Source organism: Ceratotherium simum, chromosome 40, assembly GCF_057802395.1.
Source record: "Ceratotherium simum simum isolate JZ-2026a chromosome 40, ASM5780239v1, whole genome shotgun sequence".
NCBI classification, from domain to species: domain Eukaryota; kingdom Metazoa; phylum Chordata; class Mammalia; order Perissodactyla; family Rhinocerotidae; genus Ceratotherium; species Ceratotherium simum.
Window position 1 is genome coordinate 9,047,472 of NC_141939.1, and position 18,432 is coordinate 9,065,903.

General features: G+C 40.4%; 1 protein-coding gene across 1 annotated transcript in view; it reads left to right on the forward strand.

Annotated features, from left to right (window-relative positions):
- Window positions 1-460: 460 nt before the first annotated feature.
- IL18R1 (interleukin 18 receptor 1) overlaps window positions 461-18,432 on the forward strand; it is a 34,458-nt gene continuing 16,486 nt past the window's right edge. Inside the window, 5 exon segments of the mRNA XM_004435868.3 lie at window positions 461-527; window positions 3,544-3,787; window positions 7,614-7,779; window positions 10,431-10,581; window positions 14,982-15,044. Coding sequence (XP_004435925.2) covers window positions 470-527; window positions 3,544-3,787; window positions 7,614-7,779; window positions 10,431-10,581; window positions 14,982-15,044 — 682 coding nt within the window. The 5' untranslated portion in view covers window positions 461-469.

Genomic DNA, 18,432 nt, shown 5'->3' on the forward strand with positions numbered 1-18,432 from the left:
AGACTAGTTGGTGACTATATTAAAGGGTATGAAAATTTACGATTTTTTAAGAGTCTGTGTTCCAGAAGATTTTTTTTTATAAATTTATTTATTTATTTATTTTTAATTTTTTTTTTTTTTTGTGAGGAAGACCGGCCCTGAGCTGACATCCGATGCCAGTCCTCCTCTTTTTTGCTGAGGAAGACTGGCCCTGGGCTAACATCTATGCCCATCTTCCTCCACTTTATATGGGACGCCGCCACAGCATGGCTTAACAAGGGGCGTGTTGGTGCGCGCCCGGGATCCGAACCCGCGAACCCCGGGCTGGCACAGCGGAGCGCGCGCACTTAACTGCTTGCAGCACTGGGCCGGCCCCCAGAAGATTTTTGAAAACCTCCTTTGTAAGACAGGTATGCTTTTGTTTGAGAGTTTTGGCTGAACCTGTCTTGTTCTGTTTTCCAGAGAAACTATTTGAACCAGAATCCTCAACATGCCTCGTAGAGAAATACCCTTGACACTTTTGCTCCTTATGTTTACAAGCACCTCAGGTAAGTAATTATAATCATTCACAAACATACTTCCTGGGTAGTCCAGAGGGAATACCAAGGTTTTTATGTGGAGGTGGCTACTGAAGATGCTGAATTTATTAAAATTAGTGATTTTACATTTTACTTTATAAAATTGCCAACCATTTGGTGTTCCTGGCATAGATAATAAAAGATTCATAGGAATGGGATCAAGTCAAGACTCGTATGGGATAACTGAAAAAAAAAAAAGATTCAGTGGTCTGAGTTTATAGAGAGAGCAGGATATGAAAACTTGTATCCTGAAATAAATTACATTTGTCTGAGATGAAAATTTGCTTCATGTTATTTGAAACTGAAGTCCCAGCCATCTTTATTATTGATTTTTAGAAAGTTTTACACACATTATTTCCTCCCTGAAATGAAGGCAAAGATTCCTCTCATGATTTAGGTAACGAAAAAAGTGAGTGCGAATACCTTATGGATCTTAAAGATAATAATACAGTTAGAGGGAATCCATAAGAAAGAGACCGCCTAGACCAGGGAAGACAAGTAGGCTTTATGCCAGGTGTCAAACGCCAATTTTAATTTATTAGCAGTGATGCTTGGAGACTTTCACTGAGAAGCGTTCTGAGGCCTCATCAGGATTCTTTGGAGGAGAGTTCCATGAGTGATTAGCAAGGCTTTCCTTAGGCTTTGGAGGAGAAAGTGGGGGTACAAATATTGATTTGCCTTGATCTATTATCTAGGAAAGGGAAACACATGAGCCCATATCCCCTATTTCTGCTGAAGAGATAATGGATTTAAGTTACTGATACTTTCAAATAACTCAGGCCCAAAATTGAGGTATATTTACTTAAGTGGACCCACGTATTATTGAGATCCATACAATACACTACTACCCAGATGTTAAGGGAAGGAGGTAGTTCTGCTCTTCTTGATATGGAATGATCTATCAGAAACTGCTGAGTGAAAAAGCAAGGTGCAGGAGAGTGTGCCTCCTGGGTCCCTGCTCTGTGCGCATACACTGATACACTTGTTCCCAGGTTACAATGAAAACACGTTTCAGGCTCAAAAACAACCATGGAGTCTGTTCTGTAAGGTTGCTAAGGTCCCAGCTCTCTGTCCTTTGAGGTATTTGAAGAGCACCTTTTATGGAGGGTTCAGTCTAGGCAGACATGACAATATTCTATGTGTAGGACTCATTTAACCTAGTTGAAATTAGATGACAACATCCTACTATTATCCAAACTCTAAACAATTCCAAAAACAGACATCGTTCTAAAGGGTATAGGTTCTGGACCCTGCTGGATTCTTATGCTCTATTCACGTAAAAATGGGAGTGCCTGTTCTGGACAATCCATATACCTTGAATTCCACTCTTTTCTCCAATCAAAAACCATTTCTGATCAACAAAGCCCATAATGTTAAACATGAGGTTAGATATCTGAAGCCACTAGCTGCCTGGGGAGTGTGAACTTTCAACTGCCAACCATCCACTCCTGGAGAGTATGTCTTCCAGGTTAGGTTTCTTCAAATGATAACTCCCCTCAAAGATGAATGATTGCGTGTGCCTATCACAACACAGGCACAGCTGTTTACAGAAGCTTTTCTAAGATTGGCCCAAACCTGAAAATCACCCAAATGTTCAACACCAATGGAATGGATAAAGAAATTGTCAAATCCTAGCACAACTGGATACTCCATAACTATGAAAAAAGAACGAATTACTGCTACGTGGATACCTGTCATAGACACAATTATGAACAAAAGAATCCAGACAGAAAAGAGCACACATTGTGTGATTTGTGCACTTCATTGTATGTATATTATGTCTCTAAAATAGGAAAATAAATTAAGCTCTTTATAATCTACCATCCTTTTGGGTGTCATTAAAAAGTAACACCCACGTTGACACATATCACACCTTCTATGTTGAAGCGCTGCAATGCACAATAGAGATTCTATAACAACCACCACACACAATGTTGATGTTCACTAACTCTTGTGCTTTGTGGGAGATTTGACATCCATGTTTTCAAAGAAAGCTTCTATCAGCTGAGCCACTTCCTCTTCATATTGTGGTTAACAACACTGAACTAAAACCAGGCAGTTGCTTTGAGAAAGAAAACCTAGCTACAGAGAAGGCATTTTCTCCATGCCCTCATAGAATGCTCTACGCAGTTTAAGGACTTCATTCTCAAGATATGGTTAAAGGGCACCCTGGAGCCACTGGAGGACAGGATATGGGAAAGGTCCGTTAATGTCAACTTTCAACTATCAGAAGTGCAAAAAGAGGGGGATGATGACCTCGTCTAACTGAAAGGATCAGATAAATTTCCAAAGCCCGAGTATCTGGGTTAGTTGAGAAAGAAGGAGGGAGGAGGGGGGAGAGAGAGAGAGAGAGAGTTCAAAAAGGGGAAGTGACGGATACCCAGATTTGGAGTGATACTACATTAATCAATTCTTGATTGTCCACCTGGTAACCTAGAGAGATAACGGATTTACACACACTCTAATCTACACCTTCAACCATCCCCACACCTGCCCAGGGAACGCTTAGGTAGGCTGATTGAGAGCAAGATAGGTGAGACTTCTAATGATGCAGATGAAAATCTCTGAGGTCTCTAGGTTTCTTGTTTTCTTTTCCATGGAGACTCCTCAGTTGCAGATGTTTTGAGGTAGGTGTGGCAACACCGTGACTTCCGTGGCTTTTCTTATGAGGAAGTATGTGTAACATTTTCTTTTAAAACATTACACTACATGTATCTGTCTTCTAGCTATGACAGGTTAAGTTGTACAGGTACCTTCCTGTCTGGGAGAAGCTGTTGGAAGGTTTGTCTTCATTTCTGTTCTGAAAGTGTCTGAGTGTTAGAAAGATTGACCCTAAAATAAGAGAACCTGTAGGGCTGAGACACTGAGATTTCTCAAGACTTTCTGACGTACCCGCCTTCTTCACCTAATGCATTAGGAAAGAAAAACAATTTACCTTTGTCATTCTGTTTTTGTTTTTTTCTTTTACTATGCTAATCTTTTGAAGAAGATTGTACTTTACGTACTCGCATTACTGCAGTTGAAGGGGAACCTTTCTATCTGAAATATTGCCCTTCTTCATCTGAGCATAAGAATGAAACCACCACCATAAAATGGTACAAATGCAGTGGATCACATGGCCCCGTGGAGCTAAACTCAAGCAGATCACCCAGAATTGCTCTGCGTGATTATGTTTTGGAGTTTTGGCCAGTTGAGTTGGACGACAGTGGATCTTACTCTTTCCAAATGGGGTGAGTGCACCTTCTCTTTGTGTTAGTCTGTCTCCTCGCACTTTTGGGCTTTGTTCAGCAAATCAAATTTACCGTAATCTGAAAGGTCAGATAATCCATGCATTTTCTCTCCCGACTCATCCTACCGCATGATATAAACACTTCATTATTGATAGATTAAATTAAATACTGGCCCTGTGTTTGTTTTCTTACTGATCTTAATGAAAGGAGATTACCTAATACGATTTCCTTTTAGGGGATCCTTGCCCAAGATAAGTGAAGACTGAATGAAATTCATTTTAAAATTCAGCTGTCCCTATTGTCGCGAGCTGCTGGTCAAATGAAACAAATGGCTAGGGCTTCGTAATGTTGTGAACATGTAGTGAAGTGGGGCAGTGTCAGCTTCTTGAGTAGTATCCTCAGGCTGGGGAGAGGGGTTGGAATTGGTGTAGATATATCCTAGTCTAATTCTCAGCAATTTGTTGAGAGCCAGGTGGCAGTGCTAGTGAAAGATGTGTGTGTTTGGCAGTCAATCACAAACCAACAGCCAGGGGCAGTGAGATAGGGAAGCACAGAAGAGGCTTTGTACAGCCTTCTCATGACATAACGCTAGAGTCTCCCAGGAGACCCATAATCAAGAACCATAGGTTCTATGACATGAGAGCAACCAGCTGAATGTGTCAACAATTATTACTGAACTTGGTTCTTTTTATACTTTATTTGGTGAGATGGGGAAGGAGTAACTGGGGCAAGGAATCTTCCATGTGATAGACTGTTAGTGAGAACATTGATGCCATGGTGTTTATCTGGTACATTGGTGATGTTATGTCCATAATTGGGTATGTATGTATGTGTGTATGTATTATGCATGTATGTGTGCAAATGTGTGCATGTATAGGTGTAGATGCATGTATGTATGTGTGTGTATGCATGTATGTGTGCATGTGTATATGTATGTGTGTGTGCCTATGTGTTTTTATAGGGATTTGAAACTGCCCTATAGAAAACAGCTCAGGGCCAGGTGAGCGGTGATGGTGTGCTGTCAGAAGTAGTAGATTTCTTTCACAAGTGCTTCTGGAGTGAGTCCTGATCATTATCAACAGTGCCATTGAAAGCAGAGTGAGATATCACAGTGAAACCTTGATAGCACTCCTGTGGTTTTACACAAATGAGGTCATTTTGGTTTGTTTTTATACATAGGAACTCCCAGGAGTCAGAAAGAAATTGAAGAACTCTTTTTTTTAAACCAATGAATTTTATGTGACTTTTTAAGATAGATGATTCCAGAAATGGGTCACAACTGGGTCTTTCCACACCAAGCTAAGGAAGAACGAATACTCACAGATGGGGTAGAGAAAAACGACCATCTCCTTAATCCTGATTGAACAGAAGCAAGATTTAAATGAACGAAGTATTCTGGACAGGGCAGAAAGAGCAAAGTGGGAAGAGCTAGTCGCCTCAGAACGTCACTTGGAGACAGATAGGGACAAAGGGCATTAACCGTCTTTCTGATCTGGAAGGTGGAGGACACAGCCTGGGTTAGGAAGAAACAGTGGAATCATCAGACAGAGGCAGGATGTCAGACAGGTGTAGAGCGACTGGAAGAGGCTAGGAGAGGGCAGGAGAAATGAGCTGGCTCACAGCGGCTGTGGTGATGAACATTGAAGGGCATTGGAGGCTGATGAATAACGTGAGACTAAAGTGATGGTGGGAGGAACAGCTTGACAATGATTTTGAAAATAAATGGGAGCCGACATGGGAGCAGGTTGTTTCACACATCTGGGAGCACTGAAGATATAGACTTTCAAATATAGTGCAACTGGTGAACAGGTTCCTGTGTGTGCCCCAGAGGCATGTGTGTGCAGATGTGTTTGTACGTCTGTCTATGTGTGCATCGTCTTAGATGAGTGAGCCTTTGTAGTTGCATGTGGCTTCTGTCAATGACCAGACTCCACACCTGGAATCCTGCCTTAGAACTGTAATCCTATTAATTTTTCAGGAATCCATTGCTAATGATCAAATGCCTCTGGAGACTGAAACTTTAGTCCTGTGATGAAAATCACTTTTTTCTCAGATTGGATTTTATGGAGGAAATCCGCAAAGATGGGAGGAGTGCAGGAGACAGAGTTTTCGATGATAGGGTGAAGAAATGAGTGTAGAGAGAAAAGCACACACAGAAATCATGTAATCAGGTTCTAGGCTGACAGGCAGCAAGGTTGGCTTGGTAAGGGGCCTCAGGGGAGTGGGCTAGACCTTCTCAAATCCCTTCTGTGTGTGGCCAGGAGTGGCTCTTGTAATCAGGATGGGCTGGCCTGGAGGGTCACAGTTTTGGATTAGTTGACCTCAGCTTCCCACTAGCCTTTGTGCTCCCATACCAAGTACAGTGTGCTACGTGTTTCAGCACGCCCAGTGCAGCGTCTTGGACATGGAGGTGTTCCGCCAGTCAGTATTTGTTGAGTGTTAGGAACTGAGGACTTCAGAGGCAGAGAACAACATGGCCTGATAAAATGGGAATGTGCATGTGCCCTATTCTTTGTAAGCAACAAGACAGAGGGATCCAGATGTATGTCTCTGTCCAGCTCAGCGAGGCTGAAGTCAGGGAAACATTACAAACACACTTGAGAAGAAGATGCTGTCAATGGGATTCTGAATCCTTCCCAAGGGCCAGGTTGCTCTATTATGTTCCATGGCCACTGACTCACTCTCTTGAACCTTTAGGACAGCCTGCCAACACACCTCCCCCCACCCCGCCAGCCCTGGCCAATCTTGTATACTTTCATATCCAAGGGGAAGGACCAGATTCACATCAATTATGAAAGCACACCATTGTGAAAGCACTCCTGGCGTGTAGGGCCAAACAGATGTGTACTTGCACCCTGGCCCTATCGCTGACCAAGTGTGTGATCTTGGGCAAGTTATTTAACTTTGCCTGAAGTTTAGCTTTCTCATCTAACATAAGGAAAATAGTCGTCTCCATTGCACATCCATGTTACAATTCCTGGAACTCAATCAGTGCTAGTCTTCCTTCCATCCTGTTGTAGACTTAAAGGCCTACGGTGGGCACAAAATTGTCAGGCACACAGGACAAGTTAACAACATGGGTTTGTTATATTTAGTATACGGGTCTATATATATCATATGAGCAGTTTAAGCAAAACTCAGACTGCAAATGTTTTCTTTTTCAGAAGCTCCTTTTTAAAAACACTATTCAATGTTTTTCCTCTTCCAGATTACTAATTTCTAATCAGAAGGAAGAACAACAATGGAATCTATTCAAACTAGCTTTTGCTCAGTAAAGCACTTAAAGTGCCAATACAACTACACTGAGGGTTTACTGTTGGGTTACTCAACAGTAAGAGAAGAGGACTGAAATAAACTGCCCTGAGAAATAATAAAACCCAATGTATATATACAAACTTTCAGAAAACAAGTTCAGGAGATTTTTATAGACCTCGTGAAACCACCACCTGGGTTAAGAATTTCTGAACTTGTCTGTCTCCAAAGGTTACTGAAGTTTTAAACATTTCTCTCCTGACATCTATAACATATGGTCTGTGATAGGTTTTGTGTGTGTGTGTGTGTGTGTGTGTGCGCGTGTGTGTGTGTGTGTCTCTGTTTAGGACTGCTCATATTTTTCTCTCTCACTGCCCCCTCCTCCCATCCCATGACAGTTGTTAGATTTCTTGCTGCACAGAACCAAAAAGAGGCAGAGCCGGGTTTGGGCATCAATGAATAAGTCTCTTTATACAAAACCAAGGAAAAAATTTTGTTGGATTGGTTACTAAAAGGTGGTATTTGCAAAGTCTCTGTACTAATTATAAAATATCTTTAAACGTTTATTTCATAGAAATGATTCTCATGAATGGAAATTAAATGTCATCGGAAGAAGTAGAAACAGCTGTTTTACTGAAAAACAAGTGACGAGTAAAATTGTGGAAGTTAAAAAATCTTTGCAGATAAACTGTGAACATAGTTACTATAAACCGCCAGCCGGCAGAACGTTGTTGTATAAGGTAACGCTTTTAAAATATTTTAACTTAAGACTTGATAGAAAAAATAAAATTCCAAAATGGAGGTCTCATGGCTATAGAGCATTTTGGCCTCCTGACTTGCAGGCTGTGTGACCCCATGCAGCTCAGCTGGCCTGTCTGAGCTGGGTGCCCTTTCAGTGTCGCTGTCATGAGCTCCTACACATAATGCCTGTAGCACAGTTCCTGCCTCATATTAAGTGTTTAATCAATGATAACAGCTTCCTCTCTCTTGCTTTCCTTCATTTTTCTTCTCTTTCAAAAAATTAATTTTTTGGAATGCTAGCCTAAGGATTTTAATTTTCTTCTGCCACATGTACTTAAAATTTAAAGTTCTATTGTATATATTTTTTCTGAATATATGAGTTCATTTTATAAAATTGGAAGACGAAAAAAATGAATAATGAATATAGCAGAAATCACTCATAATCCCACCAGCCAGAGACTTGAGTTGTTTTTATGAGTGAACGCCTACTTTTAAAAAGTGGTATTTTTTCATTGCTTGTATGTTCCTTTTATCCACTAAAGATTATATGCTGATTATTCTCCCTCATCTTTCAACATTTTTCCAAACATGGGATTCTGTTGTGTATATACTTGTTTCTAATAATCCTGTTATTGGACTTTGTTAGGTTTCTACTTTTCACTATTATTTATAAGGCTAAAATAAATATCATTCCCGTAAGTCTTAGGGTGAATATATAATTTTATCCTTCAACAAAATCCCTAAAAGTACAATTACTGGATCGAAGGCTATGAGCATGTTTATGGCTTTTGGTCCACATATCAAACTCCTCTCCAGGGAGTTTGGAAACTATGTCAGTTTCTCACATCCTCACCACACTATAAGGTAATACTTTTAGAAGGAAGAGTTAAAAATCTGACATGCAAAATTTCTAGTAGTGGCTTTTTCCCCATTTCTTTTCTTAGTATAAATTAAACATTTTTTATATATTTATTGCATCTTAGTATTACTTCTTTTGTGGATTGTCTTTTTATTTTCTTTGTCTATTTTCTTCATTTGGTGAACTTTTTACATGAGTTGTAAGAGCTCTTTTAGACAATACTATGGAGATTATATATACACATGTATGCACACACATACGTTATGTATCTATGTATATGTAATATACATGAACACATACATAATGTACACACAAGGCACATGCACAACACACATTATATTACTTCTATAGAAGAACAAACCTGAGAAATGTGACTCTGTTGTGGAGACTTTGAAGAGCTGGAAGAGGGGGGTCTGGACAGAAGACCTGGGGAAAGTTGAGGCTACTGACGACGATTTCCTAGAAGCTTTTGTTTGTACCTTTTGCTCAAACATTGTTTCCTCATGACTTTTCAAGGACAGTCTTGCCCAAAATATTTTCTAAACATCTGAGTCAGTCCAGAGTTGACTTGACTCTGTCTCCCATCGAATGTGCAAATAATTTATAGTACATATAAATCTCTAAAGTTAGTGTACTGAGTTTCAAGAAATCCCAACATGCAGATCTTAAATTTAGAGAGTAGATGTAATGAGGATGTTTTTAGCTAGATAATTGGCCACGGAGTTGAGTATTCTCAGCCTGTTTACAGATCATGACCTACCTGAGGGGAGGGGAACAGGAGGCTAAATCAGTAAACAATTGATTACAAATAAGAATAGTCTTTGATATTTTAATATGCCTTGGAAAAAATCAGCTTAGGTTTAGAAAAATTTGGCTTACACAGAAACAATTTACTGAGTGAGGTACACATGTGGGTGCTTTGCAAGCCCGTTCTAGGCACCCTCTGTGCCTAGCCCCAGTTGCCACCAGCTTTGAGGGAGAATCCTGTGATTTCATCAAGGTGCAAGAACGGCACACCATGTAAAACTTATAAATTGTTTATTTCAGTTGGTATTTTCAGGAACGGTGTCACATAGTCAAGGTTAGCAATTCAGCTCCCGTTTCCCTCTCCTGGTTCTTAGATAGTTTCAGAACCTATCTGTGGGTAACTGATGGCTGGATCAAAGAAGGTGACATTTTATTATTATTAATTCCTGTGACATATATGGAAATTTGTGATAGAGAGATATGTTTGTATGCACCTGTGGATTTGAATGTTCTTGATGCATTTCTAATCAGTCCACTGCCTTCTGGTCGAGGACATCAAGGAGGTGGGTAGTCTGCTGGGTACTCAATTCTCTGAGTAATTCTGCCCCCACCCCCAGGACCCACCCTCAGGATGGGTAGTCCTGAGTGCCTGGAATTAGACTAAAAGTGTTATGAAATAGAATTGTGCGGAAAGTTTTGACCCAAGCAGCGATTTTTTACTGTGTTCTCTCTGTCTCTTGCTCTCCTCTTGCCTTTCTTTGTGTGTAAAAGAGAGTTAAAAGAAAATGATGAAAGCAGCTACAATGCCCCCCATATTTTATTTCCCAGCATTTATTAATAATGATAATGATAATAACAGTAATGGGACTGTAGTTCATTGTTCCAGTAGAGACAGTGCCAATTCACTGGGACATTTACTCAGAAACTGCTAGTTTTCATACTGTTTCCCTTTTTCTCTAAAAGTCTTTAACTTTAAAATTTTGAATTATTGTAATATAATACTGCTTTTACTTAAAATATTTTAACTTGTTTTTTTAAAAACAGAACTGTGAGAAGATAGAGAGCAATAAAAACTCATCTTTACGGAAGAATGCAGAGTTTCAAGATCAGGGATATTACACCTGCATGTTTTTCCTTCATCATAATGGCAAAGTATTTAACGTCACCAAGACCTTCAATATAACAATAGTTGGAGGTAAGAGAAATTTTAGAATCGGGAATAAACAAAGGTATCTCAGTAGAACAGAATATTTTTTTCCTACTAGGGCAGTATAGGAAGCCAGAGGCAACTTAGTTGGAGTTATGACCACATGACTAGCTCAAATATAAGAATCAAAATCTGTTTGGCATCATCCACTGTGCTGAAAAGATTTTTGGGGGTAGCACATGAAAGCTTATGTAGGTGAACTTTCCGTGAATCAGCTCTCTTATTTGGTATTTGAGTAAATTGTGGAAGCTTTTGTTATGCTTATACTTTCAGTCAACAAATATTTATTGACGATGTCTATGTTCAGTAAACCGTACTGAACATTGGGAGGTAAGAGAAGCAGGGAAAATATGAAATGAAGTAAGTAATACACTATTTTCAAGGAATCTGATTATAGTTAGGGCGGGCAATAAGCCAAATAGAGGTACCACGGTATATGAAACTGGAGTCATCAGTGAGGTGTTAAGGGCACAGGTGGAGTCCAGAAGAAGAACCGATGTAGACGGCACTGTTTGAGTTAGTCTTAGAGGCTGAGCATGATGGTTGGGCAGGAGGACATGCTGGGGAAAGGGAGCTCTGATAAGAGCACATGAGGAGCACAGGTGTGGTCGTGGCAAGGGACAATGCATTTTGGGATCATGGCTATGAGTCTGGTTTATCATGAACCCAGACTATGTTTAACGGAAAAACTGAAGCCTGGAGGTTTAGAGTGACAGAGACCTTAGAGGTAATTTAGTTAAACCTCTCCCAGTGAAGATATCCTTCACGTGGCACAGCCAATAATTGGTCATTCAGTCCTTTCTTGGGAACTACCAAGGAAATTACCAAATCACACAGCAGTTTAGTCCAGATTATAATAGCTGACTGTAGAGAAGTCTTTTATTTCCATTGAGTCCAAATATGCGTTCTTGTAACTTCCACCTGCCGGGTTTTGTTTGCCTTCAGTAACTCCACAGATTAAGTGTGGTCTCTTCCTAAAATAATAGCTCCTTCGAGTATTTGAAGATAGGTGACTCATACACCCTAGATGTTCTTTTCCATCATTCCATCTCCTAGGATGACTCATTCAACAAAATTGTGGGCTCTTTTGCTTTAGCAACATTTTTCCTCCTCACTTGAACCTCCATTGATATAGCTCTACACCATGTATTGCTAATGTACAAATTACCACAAACTTAGCGTCTCCAAACAACATAAATTTATTATCTTACAGTTGGAGGTCAGAAGTCTGAAATGGTTCACTGGGCTGAAATCAAGGTTTCAGCAGGATTGCATTCCTTCTGGAGGTTCTAGAAGAGAATAGGTTTCCTTGCCTTTTCTAGCTTGTAGAGGCCACCTGCATTCCTCGGCTCGTGCCGCTTCCTCCATCTTCAAAGTCATCAGTGTAGTATCTTCAGATCTCTCTCTAACCTTCGCTTCCTTCATCACATCTTTTCTCCCTCTTCTGAGGACCCTTGTAATTATGCTGGGCTCACCTGGATAATCCAGGATACTCTCCTCATCCTTAATCCTTAATCCATAACAAAAATCCTTAATTTAATCACATTGCAAAGTCCCTTTTGCCATGTGTGGTATAATATTCACAGGATCTGGGAATTAGGATGTGAACAACTTTGTTTGGGTGGGTGGGGTGTTATTTTGCCTGCCATAGCCCAAAACCTGGGAATCCCATAACTGAATCCTTAAACTCAAATATCTGAAATTCTATTTATCTATCCTGAATTCTTCAGTTTTACTTTCCTATAAATATTCTTTAATCTCATATAAAGCTCTGATCTCTCGACACTTCCACCACCAACACCCTCCCCCAATCAATCTTTGCTTTTTGCCCATCAGCTCCTCTTTCTTTCCTTCTTGGAAGGAGCAGTAAGAATATCCATTATCAAAAGAGCACTTACTATAGGCCAGGAATTGTACCAAATACTTTAGATGAATCATCTCATATAACTCTCACAACAGCTCTGTGAGCTTGTGATCTTGGGTGAGTTAAATTACTTTCTTTCTCTCTGCCTCAGATTCCTCAGTAGTAAAATGGGACAGTAATGGTTCATCCCTCACAGGGTTACTTTGAGGACTGAGTGAGTGAGTGTGTATAAAGCATCGAGAGTGGTGCCAAGGACACAGACAGCTGTATCGTCACTCCCATCTCCCATTGCCTCGCCTCCACCTCTCCACACCGCTGCACATGGTATTTTTCTGCCTAACTGCCTAACTAATTTTTCTGCCCATCTTATTTTCCTTGTCTTCTTGGAGACAACTGTATCTTTCAGGACTCAGTTCACATGTCCTTCCTCCTCTGTGCTCCCATGGCTTCTTGCTCATATTTCTAATTGTTGTCAGAATTGGATTATATGTCTGTTTCTGTCAGTAAACTGAGAAGCTCCTGGAAAGCAGGGATTGAACTGAGTTCTCTTCCTCATTCTTTGTATCTCCCATCCTTATGGCCGGCACTTGGCACATAGTAGGTCTCATTACACGTCTGTTGAGTGAATTATTGAGACAGAAACAGTTCCTTCAACCATGCCTCATTCAACAAGAAGTGTAGACTCTTAATCATCCTGGATTTTTCTTTGGATTTGGTGAAGTTTGCCACCATTCTTCTAAAATGTAGAGCTTAAGAGTTGAAGTTGATAGTCAGGAGGTGTCCTGACCTACGCTGAGGACAGTGGGACTCTGAGCTCCCACCTTCTCTATTTTGTGTCTCTATTACAGTTCACCTGTGCTCATGGACGGAGATCTCTTAGCCACCATGTGGTGAGCACCATTGCCTTGAATCACAGTCCTCTTGGCTCCCACCTGGCATCTGCCATTTTCTTCATCTCATGCTCTGGCTGATCTGGTGATGTCTCATCCTACAGCTGACCAGCTCTGTGCCATTTTGATTCTGTGATATTAGCTTCATAGGTAGACTAGCATGTTAGGGGTATACACTGAGGTGTTTTCTTCCTTCCTTTAGCTTCAATAGGATTGTACCCTTCACCTTACCCCAGTTTTACAAACCTGGCGCCTCTCTGGTTTCTCAATGATATACTTCAAGTTTTAGTAGATGGTATCCTTTCTTAAAGATGTCCTTTCCTAAAGATGTCCTTTACACCACCTCTTCCCAGGACTCCCACCAAAGTTACTGAGAAAAAAGATGGATCCAAAGAAATATAATCAGTAGCAGTTTTCCTCATTACACAAAACCACCTCCTGCCCCTTTGTCCTTGAATCAACTCACGTTCCTCAGTACTCTCAGACCTGAGAGTTAGTTGTTTCTCTGGAGGCATCCCAGCTCCTCCTGCCTGCCTCCAGGAATTCCAGGCTTGCCCAGAGTCCGAATCCCAGAGGAACCCAGACCTGACTCAACCTGGGGTTTCGCTGCACTGGTTTCATTCTCCAGTTCCTGCCCACAGATCCCTCCACTCCTTTCTCCACTCTTCGCTCTGTAGCACCGCACTTCCTGAGAGAGCATGGGAGGGTGTGGACACTGTAGGAGAGCTCCTGAAAAAGGGATTCTGTTTGCTGAGCACCTGCAAAGCCCCATGAAGGCTGCTCTGGACATTACTCGTAAATGTCCCAGAGACACCGGATGGACTAGAGGGGAGAGTCCAGGTCATGAAGAAAGTTGCCAATGCTGATAATAGGAAAACAAGAACTAGACTACATAGCAGTGTAAACGTACTACCACAGTTACTCTGAGTTGTGCAGTTATTAGCCGCCCTAGGTTGTATTATAGCATTCAGTGGGAGGCTGCTGGGGGGTTATTCAGCATTACTAAATGTGGGCTGAGGTGGAGAATATTTAAGTACCTCCAGTCGGGATCAGAAGTCACTCAGGAACAAAAGTAGAACTGAGCCTACAGGTGTGGACACCCCAGCAGGGCGATACTAGGCTGAGGCCAGTGAGGTTTCCAGGGCACAGAATTGAAGGGGCACTCCTCTCAGTGTCCTGCCAGGGGAGGGTCGGGTCCCTGAGTGCGGTGTCTTGCCCACCCCGCCCAATAAATCTGTGAGGAGCAGGGGAGAGCAGAGGAAGGAATCAAGGCAGAGCAGAAAGGCGCTTCCCAGTGACTTTGCATCCTCTAAGTCCAGCAAGTTCGGTTGTCTCCCTGGATGAGCATCTTCTTCTGGCTTTTAGCTGCGGTGAGCAGAAGCCACAGATATGAATTGAGGGAAAACCAGATTCAATGTGCTTTCTCCAGCTGTGTGAGCTTTGAGTTGATGGAAAGTGAAACAACATACAATATTAGCTGCAACCACTATTTAATGAAAATACGACTAAAGTAAATGTGCGGTGATGACGATTAGAATCTTTGTCACACGGAATAAGCGTATTACAGCACCTGTTTGTCTTAGAGAAGCTCAGAGCAACACTAACGCATGTTTCTTTTCTTTTTTCACTTTTAGATCGCAGTAATGTAATTCCAGTTCTTCTTGGACCAAAGCTTAACTATGTTAAAGTGGAATTAGGTATATTTTGATATACATATATTCTGCATTTATGAATGAGGCATAATTGAGTCTTCCAAAGCTAAATCTGATTCATTAGTGATCCATATTGTGTGCATAACACATCCCACGTTCAGTGAAGAACATGACAAAAGCAGAACCAGCCTGTTATTGTTTGCAAGTTGCCATTTTTAGGCTAGTTAAAATGAACCGTCTATTCAAAAGGTTATAGAACTGCCTGTGGTTTGTGGACTAGAGTTTTAGTTGCCTTGTGTGTGGCTTTTCTCTAATAGTCTCTGTGGTCACTTTTAAATATGAAAACTCAGTGAGAACACTCTGGAGAAATGATTCAAACCTGTTGTGTGGTTCTAATATTTGATTAACGGATTCACTTTGAATCGATGGACTGATGTGACTGTACATTTAGGATTCGTCTAGACAGGCCTTAATGAATCAACATGTCCAGTTGAGTAATTTCTTTCCAAAAGCAAAGGAAGGAAGGAAAAGAAGAAATTCACATATGCTAAACTAAGTATTGTGTTAGGTGATTGAAATATATTATTGAATTAAATCATCCAAATAACTCTGAGGGGTGTTATCCCCATTTTATGAATTAAATGGCCGAAGCTCAGAAAGGTTAATTAACTCGTCTAAAGTTAAACCATTGGAAAGTGGCAGAACTGAGATTCAAGTTTCTGTTATTTCCGAAGCCCACACCTTTTGACCACAGCTGGTCACAGTCGCTTATATGAGCACATGTGCCCATGTAGCTTGGGCACTTTGCCATTTGTATTTGCGTTCGCCTGCTTTCTATTTTTATTGATTTCTGACCTTATCTTGATTATTTTTTCTTTTCATTTTGGGCTTAATTTGCACCTCATTTTTCATTTGTTGACATGGAGAGTTAGAGAATTAATTTCGATTATCTTCTCTTTTAGTATGTGCATTTTTAATCTCTAGATTTCCCTGTAATCACTACTTTAGCTGTTTCCAACAAGTATTGGTATGCCATATTTTCATTACTGTTTAGGTTGAAATATTAAAAAGAAAATTCCCTCGTCATTTCTTCTTTCACGTATGGATTATTTGTGTTTCTTAATTTCCAAATATCTGGAGGATTTCCTCGCTATTTTTCTGTTATTGATGTCCAGACTAGTTCCATTATGGTCCAAGATTATACACTGTGTCATTTCAGTCTTTTGAAATTTGTGGTAACTTGCTTAAGGACCAGAATATGGTGTATCTTGATGAATGTTCCAACTGCATTTGAAACAAATGTGCATTCTGTAACTTTTGGTTTTTATCATTCTATAAACGTCAATTAGGTAAGGTTGGTTAATGGTATTGTTCGGATCATCTATATCCTTGCTAATCTTTTGTGTGCTTTCTCTATCTGTTGCCGAGAGAGTTGTTAATATCTCAACTATGATGGTCAATTTGTCTAAATATCCTTTCATTCTGTCAGTTTTTGCTTTATGATGTGGAGGTTATCTTATGGGCATAAATTGATGCCTGTTGAACTGACACTTTATCATTATGAAGTTTTTCTCTTTATTTATCATAATACTTCTTTCCTCAACACCTACTCTCTCTGATATTAGACACACAGTTTTCTGTTTTTTGGATTGGCGTATTTTATCTTTGTACATCCTTTTATTTTTTTTCCTATGACCCTATTTTTTTTTTTTCTGTGAGGAAGACTAGCCCTGAGCTAACATCTGAATCGAATCCTCCTTTTTTTGCTGAGGAAGACTGGCCCTGGGCTAACATCCGTGCCCATCTTCCTCTACTTTATATGGGATGCCGCCACAGCATGGCTTGCCAAGCGGCGCATGAGTGCACGCCTGGGATCCGAACCCGAGCCGCTGCTGTGGAGCGCGTGCACCCAACCGCTTGTGCCACCGGGCTGGCCCCGACCTATGACCCTGTTTTATTTATTTATTTAATTTTTTATTGAGGTAGCATTTGTTTATAACATGATGTAAATTTCAGGTGTACATCATAATATTTTGGCTTCTGTATAGACTGCATCTGGTTCGCCACTCAAAGTCTAGCATCCATCTGTGACCATACACTTGTGTCTTTTTGACCCTTTCGCCCTCCTCCACCCCCTTCCCCTTTGGTAACCACCAATCTACAACAAACAACAATCACGTACACACAGAGGATAGATTGGTGGTTACATCCTTTTACTTTTAACGTTTCTTTGTCTTTATACATAAAACGTGTCCCACATAAACTGTGTATATTTGGATCTTTTTTGAAATCCAGTCTGTAGAGAGTCTAGTCCATTTGCATTGAATGAATTACTCATATAGTTGATTTGAAGCCTCTCATCTTGCTTCCCGTTTTCCAGTTGTCTCGTGTGTTATTGTTCCTTTTATTCCTCCTTTCCTTTTGGATTAATCAAGTATTTTTCTTTCTTTAATCTGCTTTATTTTCCTTTTTTTTTTTTTAAAGATTTTATTTATTTATTTACCCCCCCCAAAGCCCCAGTAGATAGTTGTACGTCACAGCTGCACATTCTTCTAGTTGCTGTATGTGGGACGCGGCCTCAGCATGGCCAGAGAAGTGGTGCATCGGTGCACACCCGGGATCCGAACCTGGGCCACCAGCAGCAGAGCGTGCGCACTTAACCGCTAAGCCACCGGGCCGGCCCTATTTTCCTTTTAGTTATACCTTTTTGTATCCTTCATTAGTAGTTCTCCAAGAGATGACAGTATGCATCCTTGTCTTACTACAATGAGACAAATGTACATATTAGTACATTTACAACTTCACACACATGCCAGAACCTCACAACAGTTAATTTCACTCATCCTCTTACCTCACTTGGCACTATTATTTCATATATTTCTCTGCATGTGTTATAAAACTCGTAAGAGATTGGCATTATTACTGCTTTAAACAAGCAAAATTCTTTTATATTTACTCAAATATTTATCTCTTCTTGTGTCATTCATTTGTTCGTGCATTTGCTTGCTTTCATCTGGGATAATTTTTCTTGAGTCTGAAAAATTTCCTTTGATGTTTCTTATGGTGCGGTTATGCTGGTAATAAATTCTTTCAGCTATTGCTTACCTGAAAATATCTTTATTTGCCTCCAGTTTTGAAGAATATTTTCTTTCAATAATTTCAATAATTCCAGGTTGGCAGTTTTTTACTGCGCTTTAAAGACGCCCTTCTGTTTTTCACTGGTCTCCGTAGTTCTGTTGAAAAAGCAGCCTTCAGTCTTATTGTTGCATTTTGATGTGTTTTTCTGGCTGATTTCAAAGCTTTCTCTATCTCTTTGATTTTGATGTGTTCTAGGTGTGGTTTTCTTTGCATTTATCTTGCTTGGGGTTCCATTGAGCTTCTTGAGTCTGTGAGTGGATGTATTTAATCAACTTCGGGGAAATTCTCTGCTATT